General features: G+C 37.5%; 1 protein-coding gene across 1 annotated transcript in view; it reads right to left on the bottom strand.

Moving 5' to 3' along the window:
• si:ch211-186j3.6 (neural-cadherin) overlaps positions 1 to 14,593 on the bottom strand; it is a 300,924-nt gene that overhangs the window by 37,621 nt on the left and 248,710 nt on the right. The window contains 2 exon segments of the mRNA XM_044098247.1: positions 103 to 283; positions 11,234 to 11,498. Of these exon segments, the coding sequence (XP_043954182.1) occupies positions 103 to 283; positions 11,234 to 11,498 (446 nt within the window).

Genomic DNA, 14,593 nt, shown 5'->3' with positions numbered 1-14,593 from the left:
AAAGTAAGTCGTTGCGGCTTTGACTGAAAAAGATGAAAATGTATGGAAGCCTCAGAGTGGTTGAGCTATATACCAGCTACATGTGTGTGTAGGAGTGTGTACCTGCATTCGTGCACTCTCCACAAGTCCACGCAGGTAAACGGGGCTTTACAGTGGTACTTTTTGCAGGAGTCTGATGAACATCCAACAGAGAGCCCTTGCACGCTGACCTGGGAAACCCCGTCAAGTGGCTGGCTGTCCAGTGGCATGTAACGGCCGTTGAGGCGTAGATCCCTGATGCAGCCTGCAGAAGGAGGAATCAAAGCGGAGGACTCAGTGGAAGAGGGACATGCTGCTGTAGGAATTCATCTACCCAGACATCAAATTAAATAGAGTTTAGCTTGAAAGTCCATGTTACTGATAGATTAAAGGTCTGGTTTATTTTTTCATTCACCAAAAAGGTTCTGCAGAGTGCCAGCATGTTTTACGTCAGTTGCTGAATAATGAAAGGGGGAAAAACCACTAAGAGGATTAAAGTCAATGATTTCCATGCATATGGGATATAACATTATGTGTTCCATAGTGCTTTGTTATCTACACTAATTAAAACTTCTTCTGGTGCAGTCCCCTGATAAACTTATTAAAGTGCAGTGTGACCATTGGCTGTTAGATACTGATATCTGTTTGGAGCAAACCCCTTAACCTCTGCTCACCTATAGCAGAAGTCTGCCAGCAACGCCGTATCTATTAGAGCCATAGAGTAGGAACCTTCACTGGAAGCAGCAATTAAAATAAACATCCTTTGTGATCAGGCTACCAGTCAGTGATTGAACGCAGCAGGAGCTGAAGCCGTACCAGGTACAGAACGAATAAAGTGCTTAATGCTTGATATGCACTTCTGTGAACTTTTGAGCTGACCTCCAGCTGAACCTAAAACTAAACTAACCTACAGCTCGTCAGTTCAGTGTCACATTTTCTAGCCAACTTAGAATTGTCTACTTGTTCGCTGAGGTGAACTAATCTATAGTAGCAGTGCTGCAGCTTGGATCTCATATCTGACATTTATTAACCATCTTATTGGTTTTGGAGTGTTTTGTTGTGGTTTGGTTTCAGAGACAAAGTTTAGACTGCTGAGTACCCAGCGGTGGCTACTTTCTTGTTGCAGGAGGATATATCCATTCTCAAGCTAGCTACAGATCTAATAGGCCGACTTGTGACTGAGCAACCGGTGCTGGCAAATGAGAAAGAGACTACTCACTTAAGTTCTCTTTGGAGGGGCTAGTGACTAGCATGCTTAGGCTGGTTACTCACTGAATTTGTTTTATTATCTGTTGGCAATTATTATTGATAAGCTAGTGTTAGCATTGAATTTGTTAGCTTTAGCATTGGCCAGGCTAGCTACTAGCATTCCTATTGGCCATTCACCCTTGACTCATATAATATAATAATATAAGGAATAAAGTGCTTAATGTTTGATATGAAGTTATTACATAGATATAATAACTTCAATCTTTAAGGGAAACTTTATCAAGATAGTTGGCATACAATGTCTGTAAGATTCATAAATTAGATTTATTGACGTGAGTTTACCGAAATCCAACAGGACACCAAGCATAAACATACTTTACTATGCCGAGCTGAAGTTGGCTTCTGACTGAGGTTTCCAATTCAGCAGACGGCTAAAGGGAGATTCCACCTAATTTTTTTTTTTTATCTTTATCTATCTTTATCTTTTATAATTCAATATAATGTGTCACTAACCTAAGCATGCTAGCCACTAGCTTCTCCAAAGCTAATGCAAGGTAGTAGCCTTCTTCTCATTTGCCAGCTCTGGCCATCACTAAACCCAGATATCTCTAGTTTCTAGATGTAATAACTGAAGCTGTGTGCTGACTCTAGATTGTTCCTCTTTATGTCCAAATACAATAACTTCAGTTTTGCTTCTGGAGTGTTCTGGGGAAAGTTATTAATTTGTTCTAAGCATTTGTTCAGGGCATTGTCGGGTTCTGAGTCGCCTGGTAACATCGTAATGTAGAGCTGTAAATCATCTGAATAGTTATGGTAGCTAATCTTATTTTCTGTTATAACCTGAGCTAGTGAAAGCATATTGAATAAGAGAGGTCCAAGTATTGAACCTTGGTGTACCCTGCATGTGACATCTGTCCTCTATGAGAAGTTATCTATTGAATCAAAGAAATCCCAGTTTTGTCTTTTTTTTGTAAGATTCAAACCAATTGAGTACTTGACTGGAGAGTCAAGGTTTTTGGTTTTACTGTTGTAGAAATGAGTGGAAGTTTGCTAATTAGGTCATACGGCTTCCTATCAGGAAGGGAAACCAGCAGCTTTTACGCAGTCAGATTTCAGCTCTATGCCCTGAATTTGATCAATTAAATAAAGGTGATTATTTTTTTCTCTTTTTGTTGTAATAATCTTTATTCCATTACTGGAAATTAGTAATGATGTTACTCACTGTTCAATGTCTCAGAAACTAAACCAGAAACAGCCTGTAGAGGACTTGTTATGTGTTTTAATACCAATTTAAATATCCCACTATTCCATATACCTTCATTCAGACAATGAGAATAAAAAAAAATGGTACACAGATGCACAAGAGCTGTAAAATAACTATATGACATATAATACAACAATTAAAACATGTAGGACAAAACAGTAGAGTTAAATAAAATAAAGTGGAAGATATTCATTACAGTCAGTGAAAGGAAAGAGAGTAAATGCATATTTTTAATTAGACTTCACAACAGAGAGGGAAAATGTCTGTCTATTGTGCAATTATAAAGCATCCCACTGTTTTGGAGCTGCAGCGCTTTATCACCTCTGAGTCTGCATCACGTCTTTGGAACATATAAAAACATCTGGTGCTCTAACCTGAACAAGTGAGGTTGTGCATATAGGTGCAACAACTTAAATAAAAAAAGCACAGATATTAAAATATTTAAAACAAATAAAAGCACCTTGGAAAATAAATTAGAAACAAACCGGAAGGAGGCAGAGGAGATAAGTCAGAATTTGTGAATGTGGACAAAACATTTCGTATCATTTGGAAGTGAGAAATGGAAGATTGACTGACTCCAAAAAGAAGTGGGTTACAGCAATCCAGAATGAAGGTTCTAAAAGAATGAATTATTGTTCAGCATTTCATTTCCACACAACAGACTTTCTTCCAAAACAAGATCAACAGAAAATTAAACAAAATAGATATTTCATCCATCAAATTTAGAAGAGAGATTCATTCCAAAGTCATCCAACCAGAGTTGTGATATCAGGAAGAAAGCATTGATATATGGGTTCTTTCTGATTTCATTAAGCCTAAGCAGCATGACTTCAGTGTTTTTTTCTAATTAACATTCAGTAAATGAAGAGCCCTTCATCTGAGGTCAACAAGGCAATGACGGAGAGGCTAGACAGAGGATCCAGCCAAGCACCTCAGTGGAAATAAAACTGGCCTTAATATGCTTAAAACATGAAAGGAAATGTTATGCTTCTGAAAATAGCTCCAACCTGGAAGGAGGAGAGGAAAAAACAGAGGCCCAGAAATGGATCTTTGAGGTACTCCACTGGGACAGAGATAAACTCACTGATACTGACATGAAAACTACAACCACTGCAGAGCGTCTGCTGTCAACCAGACCTTTCCAGATTAAAGATAAGCAACTAAAGTATAATCTACTTTAGCTATGTTTCCATCCAGTTGTTATGCAAATTTTGAGGGAACTTTAAAAATAAATGTTTTTCCATCTTCTGGATCAGAGGGAATCAACCAGGCTATGCAAACCTTCAGATGTTGACACTATGTACAGCTGTAATAAACAAGATGCAGATGCTGCAAAGCAATAAATATCTTTGAAAAATGGAGGGAGTCCCCTCCAAGCTGGAGGTTTGTACTTAGAAATTTCTCAGAGCTTCGTGCCTCTGGTGAGACACAGAGCCACCAGTAGGTGGGAGCGTTCCACCACTCCAATCCCAGCCCAGAGTGCCTCTCTCTGGCCACTGCAGGCCGACAGTCCTCCCCTCTCTGCAGGAGGTTTGGAACGGGAAAGTTCTCCACGTCAGAACTTATTCAGTAAACGTGTTTCCAACTGTCCTTTAGTTCATTAACTTTTTTTAGGAAAAACAAAGAATCATGTACGGTGGCCGACAGGTGCAAATGCGCAGCAAAAGAGAAAACATGCAAACAAAAAAAAAAGACACCCCCGAATGAAATGCAGCAAACAAAAAGAGAGACGCAAACAAAAAAGAAGACGCCCCCGAATGAAATGCAGCAAACAAAAAAGAAAACACCCCCGAATGAAATGCAGCAAACAAAAAGAGAGACGCAAACAAAAAAGAAGACGCCCCCGAATGAAATGCAGCAAATAAAAAGTGTTGAAAACGGAAGTGCTCCAGACCACTAGGGGGAGTCAAAGAAAATAGTATTCATTTCTATGGGACCAGATGCAAGATTCAGAGAAAGAAATTTGAAGGAAAGTAAAGGTACGTATTACTATATTTCTTTTCAGATACGCCGTCTTTTATAAAATTAGAAATATTATAAAAGAAGAGATATTATATTATTAAAGAAGACATATTATATTATAATAATATTTATAATATTATTAAAGAAGACATATTATATTATAATAATATTTATAATAATATTTCTAATATTATTAAATAAGACATATATTATAATAATATTTATAATAATATTTATAATATTATTAAAGAAGACATATTATATTATTAAAGAAGACATATTATATTATAATAATATTTATAATAATATTTCTAATATTATTAAAGAAGAGATATTATATTATTAAAGAAGACATATTATATTATAATAATATTTATAATATTATTAAAGAAGACATATTATATTATAATAATATTTATAATAATATTTATAATATTATTAAAGAAGACATATTATATTATAATAATATTTATAATAATATTTCTAATATTATTAAAGAAGACATATTATATTATAATAATATTTCTAATAATATTTCTAATTTTATAAAAGGTATCTGAAAAGAAATATAGTAATACGTACCTTTACTTTCTTTCAAATTTCTTTCTCTGAATCTTGCATCTGGTCACATAGAAATGAATACTATTTTCTTTGACTCCCCCTAGTGGTCTGGAGCACTTCCGTTTTCAACACTTTTTGTTTGCTGCATTTCATTCGGGGGTGTTTTCTTTTTTGTTTGCTGCATTTCATTCGGGGGCGTCTTCTTTTTTGTTTGCATGTTTTCTCTTTTGCTGCGCATTTGCACCTGTCGGCCACCGTAATCATGTCAGGTGAGCGGAAAAGAACGTTTGAGAAATTGAAGACAGCTTTTCAAATTTTGCCATTTACATCAAACTCTTTGAAAGTAAAACTTTAAAATGCACATAAAGAAACACGGCTACTTTCCTGAACTCACAATCATAAGCATGCTCGCAAAAATAAACATTATAAATGTCAGACTTGGAAGACTTGCATTTTCTTCTTACAGGATTTTAAGTTATAACCATCAAAACAAGAAATAAAGGTTTTAAATATTTCACTCTTTCTGTAATATGTAATATGCAAGAGTTTCATTTCTGAAATAAGTGACAAAAGATATTGAAATTTTTCAAATATTTTGAGATGCACTTAAAGAGAACCACGCTGTCCAGTTGTGTGGTAAACATATTCCAGATTAGGCCAGCACAGACTGAAACAACCCCTGGTTCATATTTATTTAATGTGCATAGTGAGGATAGTATTTTCTATTTTAAATTGATCAACATGTGTTTTGTTTATTGCACAGAAGCTCCACTGCGTGTTATTAAGTATAAATGTTTGTCAGAGGACATATCTCCAGTCGTTCTGTTTTTAATCTCCTGTCTGCCAAAGTATTGTATTTAGTAGGCATTTCTTTCTCTAACTACCACATTTTAGAGGAAGATATTCACAAAAGTAAATCCAAACAAATGTGCGCATATTCAGTCCCTCATTCCCTGCCACAATCTATCAGTCTTGCCTCTGTTGAAAAGAAATGCTTTAAAAAGCCATTTAATAAACTCATGCATTGTCTTTTATTGCCTGAGGCGCAGCTGTCTAAATGTCTTACTGTCTAACTCCAGGGAGCTCTCACGCTCTCTTTCACTCTGTGCCTGCATCTTTTATTTCTGACCTTTTTCTTTATCAATTATCAAACAGTTTTTCCAAACCAAAAAAAAATGTTTCCTAAGACTCATAAGTGCTGAACGAGTGGGCAACTTCTTTTCTTGCCTTTTGTGTATCTTTGTGTGTGTTTTATAGGTTTTTAAATATCCACACCTTACGCTTTTTATTTAACCTTGATTTAACCAGGTGAGTTAAGAACAAATTCTTATTTACAGTAAAGACCTGGCGTATGCAGATGACCTTTTGCGTCGTTTGACTGTTAACATTTTGCACGGCCCGATTTAATGTAAAAAAGATTTGTCAAGACATCTGGGAACGGATGTCAAAGCTGCACTGCAGGTGTGTGATAGGCGGTGACAGGAGCCACTAAACCTCTGCTAGGATGGTGAAATAAGAAAAGAAGTCCTGATATTTTACTGAAATAAAAAAACAAAAACCCAGACATAAATCTGAACTACTTTCACGTCTGACAAGAGATGAGGAGATCTGCAGAGGATGCACAGGAATTAGAATAATTAATGAGCACGAAGAATCATTCTCCTCCACTGAAACCACAAGTTTACATACTCTGAAGAAAAAGACACACACATTTTTCTCCCCAATGTCTGGAGTTAAATCAGGCCAAACTTCTCCTGTTTTAGGTCAGTTAGAATCAGTAGAATTAATTTTCTTTGCTAAATGCCACAATAATGAGATAAATAATATATCAGATTTGCATATTAATGTCTTCAAAATCAGAGGTTTACTTACATTTCCTCAGTATTTGGTAACACTGCCTTTTACTGTATGACTTGGTTCAGCAGTAGGGATGCACGATATTATCAGCATGGTATCGCTATCGGCCAATATTAGCTGTAAAATTTAAATCAGACATCGGCCAATCCGTCAAAATAACTCACTGATATAAAAAGTGTTTTTATATGACACACCATTGATGCCTGCAGTACAGCACTACATACAATTTGTTCTGTTTGTTTTTTGTCATTGTCTGAGAGAGAGCAAATGTCATGAATAAATTTGACACTAAACATAAAAGTTGGCAGTTGGTAGCAGGCTAAGTTGACAAAGACAATGAAGTATTTTAATTCCACAATAGAGAACCAATATAGTTTCAGTAAGTAGGTATAGGAAATAAAAAATTATTGGTATTGGTATCGGCCAAATGAGTTTTAGTATATCGGCATATCGGATATCAACCACAAATCAAATATCGTGTGTCCCTAGTCAGCAGGTTTGGGTTTTCCTCCCACAAGCTTCTCACAGTGGTTTGCTGGAGTTCTGGCTTATTGATCATGACAGAACTGATGGGACTGAGTCAGAAAGAACTTTAACCTGCCACAGATTCTCTATTGGACATCCGGGCTTTATGATGGCCAGGCCAAAACATTGGCTTTGTTTTCCTTAAGGTACTTTGGAACTGTTGTGGTCGTACACTGAGAATCACTTTAAATTTGGAAGGCCAGTTTGCCTCTGAACTGTAACTTCCTGGCTGAAAACCTTAAATACTGAGTCCAATAGTGAAGGTCTTTATCCCTGTGTGAATTTGAAATCTGTCTTTTTAATGTTTCTTTAACACAACAGCTTCCAGGACACGTTTCAATGTGAATGACAACACTGTCTCACCAACTTCTGTCTTTTTTTTTTTTTTTAAATCTGTAAAAGTAATTTTTAAAGTAGCTGAAACATTTTGTTCATACAAGGTCAGTGAGTATAAATCTGCTTGTGAAGCAGTGTACCGCCGTCAGCTGGTCACTAATCTGAGCGTTGTTGTGGAGCGTGCAGCCAGCTCTGGGGAAACACGCCATCCAGAGCGCTTGAGTGAATTAGCCATTAAAGTGTCATATCAATCATTCATTAACGCTCAGAAATGTCACAATCCCACCCTGATGAGGCTGCATATGAACAGATAAAATAATCTATTTTCAGTGGCGCCCGTTGGATAAAAAAACCTTCTTAACCCATCTCATACGCGCTCAATGGCAAAACAACGCTTTTTACTTTTAGTGTGACACATCAAACATGTCACATCATATTTAAAGCTTTACTCCATTTCAAACTTCAAGTGGTGCATGTAGGAAAGATGGCCTGCCAAATTTATTTGGAATACGGTTGCATTTCTCGATTTCTGTTCAAGTGTTGCCTGTCACCTGAGATGCTTTGCTACGTCTGTTATTCGTGCCATGAAAGAGAAGATCCCGACCTTTTTTCCTTTTGACTCATTTATTCACAGTGTTTAGGATAAAGGTTTACTTATTCCATGCTTTGAAGTGACAGCGGCGACAGCAGTTCCAACCAGTTCTAATTGAGCGGCAGACCTCATAAGACGGGATGAATAGAAAGATAAATAAAGTCCAAACTCATTATTGTGTTTCACAGTCGAGCAGAGCTGGATTCATAACAAGAATCAGAAGGGCAGATCTGAACTTCTGTTGTGTTTACAATCAATTGTTCTGCAACCGGACTGAATGACAAAAACACATCCCATCCAACAGTGGAGATGAAATATGAAATGTCAAAGACAGAACTTTGTCATGGAATCGTTCAACCCGGGTGTTACCTCGCTGATTCTGATTCACATTTTTAACCAATCGAAACAAGATGAGGATCTATAAGATAAGTTAAAAACATATTTGCCCCCTTAGAGAGTGCTTCTGTTTTTACTCTTTCACTCTAAAATGTTTCAGTATCAAATTTCATATCAGACAAAGTCAACTTGAGTAAAAACAAAATGCAGTTTTGAAGTAATTATTTCCTTTAAGGGGGAAATACCAACCAAACCAACCTACCAGTGTGTCTAAAACTGATTTTCCCCACATTTAATCATTAATTAAGTATAATTACCCACAATTTCCTGGTTCAATTTTCTGATTACTGCCTGACCTGTGGAATCAAGAAATAACTGATAGAAAATGAAGTAAGCGCGAAAATCACCAGTAAAAAGACAAAAATGAATCAAAATCAAGATCAGTGACTTGTTCCTGAGGTCACCCAAGAATTCAGAACAACAGGTAAAGTACTGGTCTTAGTCTCCTATTAAATATTTGTTTCATATTCTGAAAGATTCACATTTAAAAAACAACAAAAAAGAGAAATATCTGTAAAGGGGAGCCTGCTTTTTCATGTCCCTTTATTCCTATAAAAACTCCTGAAATAGAAAGATCAGAGAAAAAAAAACACATAAACATTCTTCCTTCCTGTATGCGGGATGATGTGGAAGTCACATCATTCCAAGGTGTGACTTCCACTCCTGTGGTATGACCTGCACATTTATTGGTCAGGTGCTCTTCATGTGTCAAAGCACGGTCTTGTGTTATAAGTGTGAAAGACAAATTTGTTACCCGGCGCTAAAGAACCCCCAGCTCGAATACGCCTGAGGTATTTTGCATAGATGAGCAGATGTGCAACTCGGGAGGAGGGGAGTGAATACCAATTACACTCTGCACCTTTCAGACTCGATGAAGATGAGAAAACAAAGGAACGCCATGAGACATTCATGACGGGGTTGGTGAATAACATGATATCCTAACAAAATACACTGAGGGGTTTAGGCTGCAATGTGAAAAGACGTGAAAAAGTTAAAAGGGTGTTTTGACTTTGCATGAGCTTCGTAAGCATGACTGTAGACTTTAAACAGACATGAGACATTGTGTCATGGTCAGAGGTAACAGGACTGGATTGAAACTGGTTATGTTTCAATCCAACTGCAGACTTCATAACAGTCATGCAAACTTTCAAAAAGTTGCAAAAAAGAAAATGCAAATTAGGTGCGTTTCTGCTCATTGGAGTGAATCAACCAGGCTACGCAAAGCGTAATTTGATCAGACAATAACGTCATGCATGGCTGCAATAAACTAGCATGGAGAAAAATAAAGAGAGGTTTTCAGGAATGTGTTGCTATCGGATACGTTGTAATTGTTCTGTCCTTGCAGCTAGCATTGGCGATGTCATCTGCTGTCTGAATAAAAGACAGGATAGACAGAGCTAATCGGTTCTGTGAGGTAAACGTTTGTTATTGGGATAATGTGTGTCTATCTTACGGAGGCGTTTCACTGCCAGAGCTTGGAAATAAATCCAGGAGCAGCATCTCGTCACCAGAAAATTTCTCGTTAAAAAAACAAGAAAATCTTGTTATAATGAGAAGCAAACTGCGTTAAAACAAGAACGTTTTTCATTAGAATAAGTAAAACCTGCTTTATATTACATCTTAAGAAGAAACCTTTTCATTAAAACAAGGTGAGTTTGATGTCTCATTATAAAGTTTTTTTTTTTTTCCCCTCCCCACCAGGGGGTCTTTTGTGGGCTCTAGTGTCCCTTATTTGAAAGTAGGCCGACAGGAAAGGGGGAAGGAGAAGAGGGAAGACATGCGGCAAACGTCGGCCCGGTCCGGGAATTGAACCCGCGACCGCCGCGTTGAGGACTGAAGGCCTCCAAACGTGGGTTGCACTATCCCCTACACCACCACAGCACGGCCCATCTCATTATAAAGTTTCTTGTTTTAACAGGATATAACTTTATGTTCCTCTGACTGATTACGACTTGTTAAAAAGGGGTAAAGCGGCGCACTGTGACCCTCCTTCTCCTGGTTATCCTGGACCACGTCTAACAATTCCAAAAGGTGTTGCTGCTCTACTATTTCTTACTTAAAAGAGATTATATTTTGGTTTTAATGAGATATAAGTCTATCTTCTGCTTGTTTTTAAATCTCAATGTGGCGAGAAGGTTTTCTCGTTTTAAAATGACGCGGCGCCTGAATTTATTTCCAAGCTCTGGCAGATAAACTCTTTTTAGCGCATTAACGCTTTTTCAGAAAAAAACAAAAACCACCTCTAGCGCGCATAAAAACTTTTGTTTTGTAAAATAGAGGAAGGTTTTCTTTTCACTGAATGACAAAACTTCACATTCAGAGAACTGTGAAGTACAAACATGGTTGTTGTGTGACGGGACGGATCAATCTTATCGAAGTTACAGTCAGACTCTACAATTCCCCAGAAAGGGACGTTTCAGAGTTTGTAAAGATTACAATGCACAAAATCCCTCTGAACCTTTGATCTTAAGACCTACAGAATACACACCAAGTTGCACGCCGTTTTCACCCACCTTGAAAGCTCCTGTTGCTTTCCGAGGGGAAGGAGTTCCCCAGCATCACGGCGGTCGGGTCGATGACGATTTCTCGGCTTCTGCTCTGCGATCCCGTCACCTCCCGCTTCCCTCCGCCGCCATCCAGCCGCAGTGTCATCTCGTTGTCGTGTCTGTCCAAGGAGACCTCGTGCCACTCGCCGTTGTCAAGGCGATAGCTGGGTAGGGTCAGGTTGTAGTCTCCGTCGCCGAGGTTGTAGAAAGTGCAAAGAAGGCCCTGAAATACCTGCAAACGGGAACAAAAGGGAGTTTGTAAAACAGTTTGTACATAAAACAGCAGTAAAATGCTGAGCCTCACAAGCAACATGAATTATTCAGACGTTATTAAAGATGTTCCCGGAACGGAAAATGAATACTCTTGCTTTAATAGATCAACAACAACACAAACAAAGCAAGTAAATAGATTCTATGGCTCATTCAGGAAATGATTACATTACCAATCATCCCACTGATTATTCAGAGTAAGAGAAACCTTGTTGCCTGCTTTCTCTAGAGCAGCAGGCTAGAGAAAGAATGCCTGCTGCTCTAGTCTGCAAAACTGAACTTAGTTTGGATTATTTCAAAAAACCACAGAGTCATCAGAGACCTGATACAGCACAGGGAACAATTTTATTTTATGTGTTTTACAGATTTTACTTGTTTCTCTGCCGTAGGTACATTTAACAGCATATTCAGGTGTATGATTGACAGCATTAAGCCCCGCCTCCTGGCTCTGATTGGTTTGTTTTTGACCAGGAGCATTTCTTCAGATGATAATAGTAGCTCAGGGAGGAGGAGGAGGCAATCGATCTTTTCACAGCTTATCTGCCTAATACCAGACATCCATGGCCTGGTAGACATATTTTTAATAGAAGTCACATAGTGCGGTTTTAAGTCATATATATTTTTTAAATTTACGTTTTTAAACTTACTTCTCAATTATTTTAACTTACTTTGCATCAAACATAAAATGTTCAGACATTTTGTGGAAGAGTTAAGGTCAGCAGTCACAATTAAACAACGAGGAAGAGTCCCAGACGGACTGAGATGGAATTCATGGGAGCGTTCTAGAGCTACACCCATGCTAGTTTTTCACAGCACGCTTACAATCTTTCATTAAATGAGAACAAAAACAAAAACAACCTTTTCTGCCCTGCAGCGATTCTGACAGCATCATGCAGTTGAGTCATGTATCCCGGTAACTCTCGGCGGTATGAATTTATGAGCAAAATAACATGATATCTATCAAAAAAGAGGAAACAAAAGTCATCCATGATGCCTCAGTTGTCCAATTTTTGTCAACAAGTAAAGCACTTTAAAAAGCCGCCTGATTTATGTTGGAATTACTTCTCTCCCACCAATGATTCTGAAAGAACCAGGAGTTTATTTGAGCACAAAAACAATGTGTTGTTTCTAACGTTGGTGAATCAAAGAGAAGCGAATCAGATTAATGTGGTCGTTGAATAAATCTCTGCTTTCAACACGTCTCACAGTCCACACATTTACACCATATGAGACTTTCTATGAGACTCACCCAGAATCACATGGACTGTAGATAACATCCATCCATCCATCCATCCAACCATCTATCCATCCATCCATCATCCATCCAACCATGATCAATCTCAGCATCTACATATTGTGTATCATTGTTGTTATGTCTGCAGTGAATTCCCAACCATTGAGGGCTTTCTCTCACACTTTTAAAAAGTGTGATAATAATCAGTTTTTGGAAAAAAAAACAAAAAACAACCAACCTAAAAATAAAAATCTAATCTAATTATATCTCTTTTTATATTTTTAATATAGTAGCAGACGTCCAAGACTATAAAACCACCATTAGCTCAAATTGGAATCAAAGTATGAAATTCTTTTTAAAAGTAGGACTGTGACTTTGCCACATAAGTTTTGATTAACAACATTTGATTAATAACATTAAGATTGTAATGCAGTTAATTATTTTTATTTTAGTTTCTTACATACTGGGGTTAAAACTGATCTGACTGGATGCTGGAAAAGACTATTGTTGTGTTCAAGTTGTGTTAAAGGAGTTAGCCGATTAGCAAAGGTATTCGCCTAAAATAGCGTCTCAGTGCTGAACATGTAGCAGCAGCACAGACGTCCCCAGCACTAACATCAGCATCCACAGTCCACATATCTAAAGAGGTTCCATGAATGATCAGGAATCTGAATGGTTGGAATAGAACTTTACATAAAGCTAATGGTTGAATAACATGAAAGAGAAAAGAAAAAAAAACTATAAATATCTTAGTTGTTGAGTTCGGATGTCTATTTATTCCAAACTTTTACAGCAAAAGTGTTTTAAATTGAGGATATTATTTATTTTGTTGACATTCAGTTTTTGATTAAAATATTAATTTCGATTAATTTGTTAAATAACTTGATCGGAAATTTTAATCAAGTCCCACCACTACTTTAACATCTTCCCATGGCGGTGATAAAGTATTCACTTCTGAAATAATGAATCATTCATAAATCTTAATATTTACCTGATGATACTGGTTGTTTAGAACTCAATAAATTATCACTTACTGTGATTTCGTTCCAGCCTTAAGGGAACGAGGCTGTAAGGGTTTGAAGTTCACCTTAATGAGCTTCTATTTCACATTACACCTGTTCACATCATGCTATGCATCACAGGTTCATCTGTAAAAAGGCTACATAAAACTGGATACTTATACTTGTCTGGGTTGAAGCAGCCTCAGCACATATTAGCCTTATAGTCAACCTGGAGCCATTCTGAGGAAGACGTTGGACGCTACCAGGTTCTGTCAGGCATACAATGTTTGGAGGGAAGAGTCTGCAGCTCCTACTGGGACTCAGTGTCCCCACAGAATGACAAGCAAGTACAGCCTGTCAGCAGTTTACACAGAAACCCTCCAAGGCATTTACTGTCACAAACAACCTCGCAGGGCTGATGGAGACAAAACAAAAAGATTTCTTTCTAAATCAGTTTGCCTCAGTTCAGGCCATTAATCTGCTTTTGTGACAGTGCAGTCTTGGTACAGGTAAATATTACACTGATTTCACATTGAAGCTCCAAGCTGAAAGCTGGCTCTCTTTCAGTTGGGTCTATTTAGAGTAAAACTGAAGTGTTTAGCCATAAATACCATAAGGAAAATCTTACAATCCTCAGGACAGCAGCGTAGCTAAAATGGTGGCAGCATCATGTGTGAGTGTTCTGGTGCTCTTCACAAAATAGATGACATCATGAGGGAAGGACTTTATGTGGAAAAACTGAAGCAACCTGTTTCAGAATTGAAATAAAATAATAAACTGAACTGAATTGAAGTTATGTATCGTTTTCTAAATCTTTGCAAA

The sequence above is a fragment of the Gambusia affinis genome, linkage group LG02 (assembly GCF_019740435.1).
Source record: "Gambusia affinis linkage group LG02, SWU_Gaff_1.0, whole genome shotgun sequence".
Classification (NCBI taxonomy): domain Eukaryota; kingdom Metazoa; phylum Chordata; class Actinopteri; order Cyprinodontiformes; family Poeciliidae; genus Gambusia; species Gambusia affinis.
This window is presented reverse-complemented; position numbering and strand designations above follow the sequence as displayed.